The 8,713-nt window shown below is 25.4% G+C and overlaps 1 protein-coding gene across 1 annotated transcript; it reads right to left on the bottom strand.

The window, feature by feature from the left end:
- Window positions 1-327: 327 nt before the first annotated feature.
- On the bottom strand, window positions 328-6,445 carry LOC145831894 (intraflagellar transport protein 22 homolog). Its single transcript, XM_082939247.1, has 4 exons — window positions 6,308-6,445; window positions 5,838-6,003; window positions 4,509-4,681; window positions 328-582 (listed from the first exon to the last, which is right to left on the bottom strand). The coding sequence occupies exons 1-4, from the start codon at window positions 6,404-6,406 to the stop codon at window positions 460-462; spliced, it is 561 nt and encodes a 186-aa protein (XP_082795373.1). The 5' UTR covers window positions 6,407-6,445; the 3' UTR covers window positions 328-459.
- Between the last annotated feature and the right edge of the window lie 2,268 nt (window positions 6,446-8,713).

Below are 8,713 nucleotides of genomic sequence, written 5' to 3'. Positions count from 1 at the left end.
GATTTATATGGAAATACTTAATGAACCGTTTATTAATGGTGATAAAGTATATCAAACTACTAATACTTAACTTCGTTGATCTTGCAACAGTTTGTAATATTAATTCAAAGATAGAAATAAAATTTTGCGAAAAGTTTTAAGAATATTAAAAATACTTTACAGCCGATTTTACTATAAAAAACATTAGAGCACTTTATTTCGTACATTTTAAACGCTAAATATTTAAAAATAAAAGATATATTTTTTGAAGTCAAAACAAAGTATTTACAATTACATAAATAATTTTGAGATTGAAATGAATCAAATTCAGTTACAATTGTAGTTTAACAGTAGAAATAAAAGATAAACATTTAAATAAATGCAAACCTATAAATTAAATTGTATAAGTTGTAAAATTCATGCAATTACTTGAAAAAAATATTTATAACTATTTTTTATTTAAAAATATTTAAGTCTTATTTATGTGAGAATACTTTGTTCTTGTTTCTCTCTTGAAGCAGATAGCTTTCCATACACTTTCATCAACAAACTGTTAAAAGCTTTTTTTATCAGATCTGGATCTTTTGTCAGGTTAGTGATACTCTATAAAATAACTCATTTAAACAACAAAATAAATATGAGAGTAAAAATAATAATCACTAAGATAATCGAAAAAAAATCAAAAGCTCGAAGTAAACTTTTTGTCAAAAGTAATTATCAACAGCCAAGAAAATATAGCTTTCTTACGCTCACGGATTGCATTATTTTGATCACAATTTTTTAAGTACACGATTGCACCGCCAACAACGAAAATTTCCGAGAAAATCTACGACTAGTTTCGTACTTACTTTATTTATTTACTCATCGGGCAGCGAAATTTTAGTTCTAATCAAGCAGATTTAAGTACATGACCAAAATTTCTAATAAGAGAAAAATGGCCGTAGATTGTGCCAAAGCTGTTGTTGAATAACAAAACAGTACAGTGCTTATTATTAGATGGCAAAAACATTTCAGGTCTGGTGAAATGTTGCTAACTTTTTGTACTTTTTTAATAAAAACACGTTAGATGTTTTGCAAGATTTTAAGCTGGGGTACACTTTTGGATATAAGAATTAACAGGTATTTTGTTGTTTATAAGAAACTGGCAAACTAAAAACCGATCAAAGTAATTAAATTTTATAGCTATTTATTTATAAACAAATATGCCAGAGTACGCTGATTTATTCTTATTATTTTTCAGTCTGTCTAAATGTGCATTTTTTAAATTTAAAAACCATAGTTTGAGGCTAAAAGTTCCAATCTAAAAAGATGACACTTCATACATCAGTTTAAAGATGTTATTTTCAATTGGTTAGTTAAATTTAGACTGTAGAGAATGTTAAAAACTAAAAATTGTTGGTTTACTATCATTTCTAACACGATCATTTCTATCCCAATCATATCTAACCCGAACGTTTTTAGCTTGATCATTTCTAACCCGTTCATTTCTAACACGATCATTTCTAACACGATCAATTTGAACCCGATCATTTCTAACCCGATTATTTATAACCCGATTATTTAAACTCTGATTATTTCTAACCAGATCATATCTAAACCGATCGTTTCTAACCCGATCAGTAAAAATTTGTTGTTTTTAAGATTAATTTCTTATCAGTATTTATTTTTATATCAAACTATCTAAACAAAAATGTTATCAATTTAAAATTAATTTTTAAATTGTTTTAACTAAAACTTGATTTTTACATAGTTTTGACTAAAATAAACTTTAAAAAATTAAAATTATTTTAACTTTTTTATAATTCCAAACTGTTTTCTTTATATTGACATTTTGCTTTATATATCCTTATATTTAATCTGCTTAAATCGAACTTTTTTATTTTACTTTTAAGATTTACTAGATTATTTTGGTATTTTTTTTTTAATTTTGCTTTGTTGAATTCTTAAACTTTGCTGTTATAATTATGTTTTAGTTATATCGTTTGTCACTTACGTAACTAGAATATAATTTTAAGCAAGTAAATTTTGAAAGTTACACTGTTAGAAATGTAACTTTCAGATACAAAGATCTTTACATTATAGTCTAGATCAGGGTTTCCCAAAGTAGGCCAAGTGCCCACATTGGGGCCATTAGAGAAATTCAATGGGCTTAAGGGGTCTATGAGCAGTAAAGGGCCATTATTGAAAATCAGGGGGCCTAAGGTGGGCCGTGAACATGAAAGGGGCCACAGGGGAGCCATGAGGTCATAATTCAAAATTTGCACAAGATATTTTGGATTTAATGATGAAGAGCAAAAAAAATTCTTCGGCGTTTTTAGTGGTAGTTTAGAAACTTATAATCTAGATTATGAAAAAAAATTAGGAACTTAGAGGGCCATAAGCTGTAGAAGGGGTAGCCACAAGTCCACGACTTGAAACTTGAAAATATTGTAGAGTTGCTGACAAAATGCAAAAAAAGTTCTTAGGCGTTATCAATGGTAGTTTTTTGAAAAATCTTGTTGGAGGGGGCTATAACTTTTTTAATTTCCTTAAAGGAGGCCTCTAAAAAAAAAAGTCCAGGAGACCCTGGTCTAGATACTAGCTGCTGACTAATCTATTACTATTTTATAGTCAGTAAGTTTACACTTTATAAACTTGCACAAGTTGTTCTACAACTTGCACAGACCATTTTAGATAATTGAAAAAAAAAAAAACATTAAGCGAACTTATAAACCTTTGTTTTCTTTAGTCGAAAATCTTAACTTTTAGATATAACCACTTAAACAGATTTATTTATTAATATAACAAGTCTGAAGTTATTAATTCTAGTCTAGTAAATCTTCTTAAAAAATTTTACTTAAGTTTGTACAATATCCAAACCTTTTTTGTTACGACTTAAATTAGTACTTAATTTGATACAGTCATTTTTTTACAACATCATTTACATTTAAAAAAAGTCACGAGGATTTGCTCGTAGTAACACTTAATTTAAATATAAGTAATTTTTTTTTTCATTGTTATCTTGATGGAGCTTACGTTATTTTAATTTTTTTTTTAGTAAAAAGAAAAATATATATTAACATAAGTCTTTATGTAGTTGTACTTTAATCGTAAAATGAACTAAAAGACAAAACTTTAATATAACAGATATTGTAAAAACTTAAATCAAAATCAAAACTCTAGATTTAATCATCCTCAGACTTGACGTAGATTTGGTGGTGCTAGAGCACATAAAAAAGTGGGACATTTTAGCTTTTTGAGTCTGCGTAGCATATGTCAAAAAATACATACAGTTTTTCACTAAATTTGTTTTTACTTTTCATCAGTGGACTAACTTTAATAGTCATTGTTTTTGTATAAACTTGTTATATTATGGGAAAATGACCATCTTGTTTTTTTTTCAGTTTTGGTTTTTAACTACGATCTTCTTACTTACTCAAAAATAATTAAGAGCATCTAAATTTACTGACGAATGAAACGATTTTTTTTTTAAACATTTAAAAATGTAATAATGCTATTTTTTTTTATATACTACGCAAACTTAGAGACAGTTATAGTCCCTTTTTGTTGTTCTTTGTTTTCGTAGACTACTTTAAAAAATTAAATGTAACATTTAATTTCATGCTTATCAAAAACATTTTTACTCTTCAGTGAATTTAGGTAAAAAAAATTGACTAAGCAAGAAGACCTTAATTAAAGACAAAAACTGAAAAAACTAAAAATGTCCAGTATCCCAAAAAAAAATAAAGTTTATATTAAAAACAAATACACATTGACTATTAAGATTAATTCACTGAAGAATGTTGAAAACACAACTAGTAAAAAAATATTTTTTTTAGATAAATGCTAAGCAGACTAAGAAAAAATCCAAAATGTCCCCCCTTTTCTATGGGCTCTAGCACCAACTGAATAAAACTGAATTAAAATAAACATAATCCGTTTTAGCTGTATCATTTAGCTATTAAATTCTATAAAACATATTTTTAAGAACAAAGAATTATGATGTGTTTAATTTTGTAAGTCAAGATAAGTGTCTTAAATATCCCCTTAACTTAGAATTATTTTCATTTAGTAAATGTTATATAATTAAGAAGTTTTACTAAACAGATTGATATAAATAAAAAATAGGTATAATAAATTGAAACTACAACAAGATAGAACTCAGTTAATATTTAAGTAAATTTTAATTAATACTAAATAAACACATTTGTTATTTTTGACAAAAAATTTGTTAGTTTTGAGACAAAAAAAACTTAAATTTCAATTAAAGAACAATTTTGTAATGAGCATTGTTTATTTTCAATGTAAATCCTGATTAAAAAATCTGAAAATGAACCAACTTTTACTGATTTAGTTAGACACGATCGGGTTAAATATAATTGGGTTAGATGTGATCGGATTAGAAGTGATCGGATTAAAAGTTATTGGGTTAGAAATGATCGGATTGAAGTGATAGGGTTCGAAGTGATAGGATTAGAAATGAATCGTTTATAAACTATTGGGTTAGAGATGGTAGGCTCCCAATGTTGTTACATACAACTACAACTAACAAAGGCGCAATTTGGTAAAGGTGGTTGAAGGTCATCATCCGCCTCTTGATCCCAGCTGTTACCAAATACAGCGCAGTGAGAATCCTTGATATTGTGCGACTTGACAAAGTATTCGTAATACTGGTTGAGTGAGCTTGCGTCTTGTGACACCTGATCATAGACAAGCAGAACACCTGATATTTGAGTAGAAATAGTAACTACAAGTTTGTATGTAAAAAAAACATTGCCAAAAGTCTAACAGAGCCTAAGCGTAGACTTTCATATGATAATAAAACTTTTTATTACTTTTAATAAAAAATACATAACAAAAACAGTATAGTTATAAAAAGTTTTAATATAAAATCAAAGTAAAACATAAAATACCAAAATATTTACTTCTTTATTTATGTCTACTTACTACTTTATTTTAAAATCATATTTTATGAGTTCAAACTAAATTCAAAATAAATATATTTATAGATTGAGTTGATTCCACTGATAATAATCAATACTAGCAAACCTAAAAACTAGCTATGAAAATCACTATTCAAAATATTTGTAAAGTAATATTTTACAAAACTGGTTACATCTCGAATTCTATTGTTGTTTTTTTTTTTTTATTAAAAGTATCTTATAGTATACACTTTAAATCTTCCAATTTGACCAATGCTACTTTTATTTTATTTTTTTAAATTGGACCCCCCCCCTATGCCTGTAACAGTCAATAAAATAAACTACTTTAACTTTTATATAATACTTACATTGTAGTTTATCATCAGTTCAATATGAGCTTGCTATAGTAAAGCTTTGAGGAAATTATACTTACAAAATTTAAAATAATCCAATATAAACTAAGTACAAATCTTTTGGTCTTTTTTCTAGTTTAATAAAAGTTAAAAATACATATTATTTACTTATACTTTAGTTTTTATCTTTAAATGTTTTAATTAAATTAAGTAGCTTGAAAAACTTGTTCATTTGTAAATTTAGAAACAATTACACAAACAAATCTTAAAACTTGTTTTTTGTTGCAATAAAACCACACAATTATTAATTTTAAAATAAACACTGTTGCACAATCTAAGTTTTATTTTGATAATTTTGTTATTTTATATTGTCTATTATTATATATGAACATATTAAGCAATTATAAAATTTATGTGAGCTGAAAATTTTCTAAGAAAAGTTCTTAATTGCATAGAACATTTAGAATAAACAAGAAAGAAAGGTGATCTAATATCACTAATAGTCTTTAAATATTATGTCTTTAGTGATTTACAAAGTTGCTCCTGAAACAAGAATAAACCTTTTGAATAAAGTAACACAAAACACATGTTGAAACATACGAACCATCTGCTTTAGCTGCAATTGCCGGCCAAATGTTTTCATTTTCTCCACCACAATCCCACAGTTCAACCTCCATGTTGGCCTGAATGTGGCCCGCACTGACTGCAGTTTCAAACTCAAGTATTCTGACTCCTGCAGTTGGTCTGTAAGCATGGGATGATAAGTCTACCTGTAAATTATTTGAGTAAGAAAACTAATTGATAATTTTGTACATCTTTATGACTTAATCAAAATACCAAGTTTTTTTAATTATAAAAAGTATTCAATAAGTTTAAGGTAGTAAAACAAAAGCTGGGCTTAATGTTGAACATTATGAATTATATTAAAAAAAAAACGCTATACAACAATTGTTGTTGAACTTAATCCAAAAAATATAACAAAAAGTAGTAACTAAATCAGGCTCAAAAATATACAAATAATATACATTTTTATTTTAAGATATAATTGTAACAATCCTAATAGTCACTACTAACCTGATCACCAAGAAAGTTTGCTAAAACAGATTTACCAGATTTTGTTGGTCCAACAAGAATTATTTTGGATTTATATGAATTACCACTAGCAACTTTCATGTTAATGTTATAAATAAAATTCTATTTATAACTAGCACTGTATCTGTAGAAAACTAGTTGTTTTGTGTATATACTAAATCTATTAAAAAATAATTTAAACACTTTTTCACATTGTATTTTAACGTAACTGTAAACCGTGCAACAATTAAAGATACATAACCCTATTTCTACTTAAAACTAATAGAATAGTTTTTAAACTAATCACAAATAATTCTGTTTCTAATAAAAAAAGGACTTTGAGGATTATTATGGGAAGAATGAAAACTTGGACGTAGTTAATTCAAATGCTTACAAACCTTGAAATAAAAATAGCTTACAGACTACTATTGTTTCAGTTTTTTTTTTTAACTCGTTGACTAATTGTAGTTTTAATTTTTTTTAAGAGAGACTAAAAAGTTATGTTTAAATATAAATAGTTGGAAAATAAACAAAATATTCATATGCAAATATTCAGATCAGAAAGTAAATAAGGCTAAAATTAATAGCAAAAAAATTACAATCACACTTTTCTACACTTTCGTCATCAAACAGTCAAGCTGATCCACTATTTATACTGTTAACTCACCTAAATAAAAAATATTAAACAATGACATACTTTAAGTAATATTGATATTTTACTTTATCTATATATATTATAAAAAAAAGTTTATACTAAATACTTATTAACTTATACTTATATTTATATAACATAAGTCAAAGTGTAAGATAAAATTGTTAATATTCTTAAAAGCTTCTAAAACTAAAATAATGTGAGAATTTTTTATAACTTATTAATATGACTATAATTGAGCATTATCAAAACAATTTAGAACGATTAGACAACTGAAACGCTTTGAAATCTTAAAAAACAATATATTTGAATACAAAATAGAATGTCATAAGTTTTTGTGTTCTGTTATATAGTTACTAGAATAGTATAAAATGTTAATCTTAAATGTATTATCTAATAATTAAAACTTAAAACAAAGCTTTTACTAGCTTTTTTTGAGCTTTATACTCAATTTATATATAATTTATAACTTCTAAAATGTTTTTTAATAACTGAATGTAAAGAAAGATGTTTACATGATTTAATGTACCAATTTATTGTTAATAACAATTTTTTTTCCATTAAAGAATTTTATTTGAGCTTAACTATATATTTCAAAATTTAATTCATTTCTTTTTCAAATTAAAATAAATACCCACTAAGTGATTAATTAAACAAAATACAAGTAAACTCAAGAAAATATCAATATAAAACTAATCTATAATTTGTTTTAACAGTTTGTTACTAACAAAACAATGTTTCACTCATATACTTGCATATAGGAGATCTTCAGTTGTTGTAAACAAATCTGAAAAAAAATTTGAACAAAATAAATGGAAGTAAAATAAAATCAAAAAAAATACTGAATTAATGACTTAACAACAAAAATAAAACTTAAGGATACTAAACTTGAGTAAAAATTTAATGCTTATGTTACGCTTTTAAGAATTTTGTTTCAATTTTGTTGTTAAACAATTAGTTCAATATTTTGTTTTTAATTTTATTATACTTCCATTTATTTTGATCAAAAATATTTTCAGATTTGTTTACATCAACTGAGGATCTCCTATATGCAAGTATAGGAGTGAAACATTGTTTTGGTAGTAATAAACTATTAAAATAAATAATACACAAAAATTTCCTTAAAGACATTTAAGTCCAGATCTTTTAATTGTTTGCTTTAAAACAAGTTACAATATTATATATATCTAATAAAAATAATCATATAAACTAAATAATTAGAACAAAAATGGACTACTTAAAAATGTTAAGTGTAATTCTAGATCCTTTATCAGGACCTAGTGATGATTAAGTTTGGGTTTAAATTTTTAATCAAAATTGCCTATACTGCAAGTAAAATATATGGATTTTTACAAAGTTTAATTATATCAAAACAATTTAAAAAATTATTATGATTTTTGCAAATTTTACATTGTTCTATATGTGAAAATACTGCACTATTTGTTGCCTTGTATGTTCATTTATTCTGACAAATAGTTATCGCTCCGTTTATCCAAAACATTGGGTATCAAGGTCACCTGACATTGAAGCTTATAAACGATGCAACATTTTATAAATTTTACAGAAGTTGCTACTACCCAGTTTTTATAGAATTTGATAATTAGTTTTAAACTTTTGAGAAATTGAAATTTTGTAAAAAATTCCATACAAACGTATGGACTACAAACTTTTCAGGGTCAATTTTCTTGGAAAATTTATATATCACTAATGATATATATTTTCCTTCATACTTTAACCTAGAGTCCTCAAACTTTCAG

The sequence above is a fragment of the Thalia democratica genome, chromosome 3 (genome assembly GCF_965202585.1).
Source record: "Thalia democratica chromosome 3, ktThaDemo2.hap1.1, whole genome shotgun sequence".
In the NCBI taxonomy this organism is placed as follows: Eukaryota; Metazoa; Chordata; class Thaliacea; order Salpida; family Salpidae; genus Thalia; species Thalia democratica.
The sequence above is the reverse complement of the archived record's forward strand: the minus strand, read 5'-3'. Positions and strand labels throughout refer to the sequence as shown.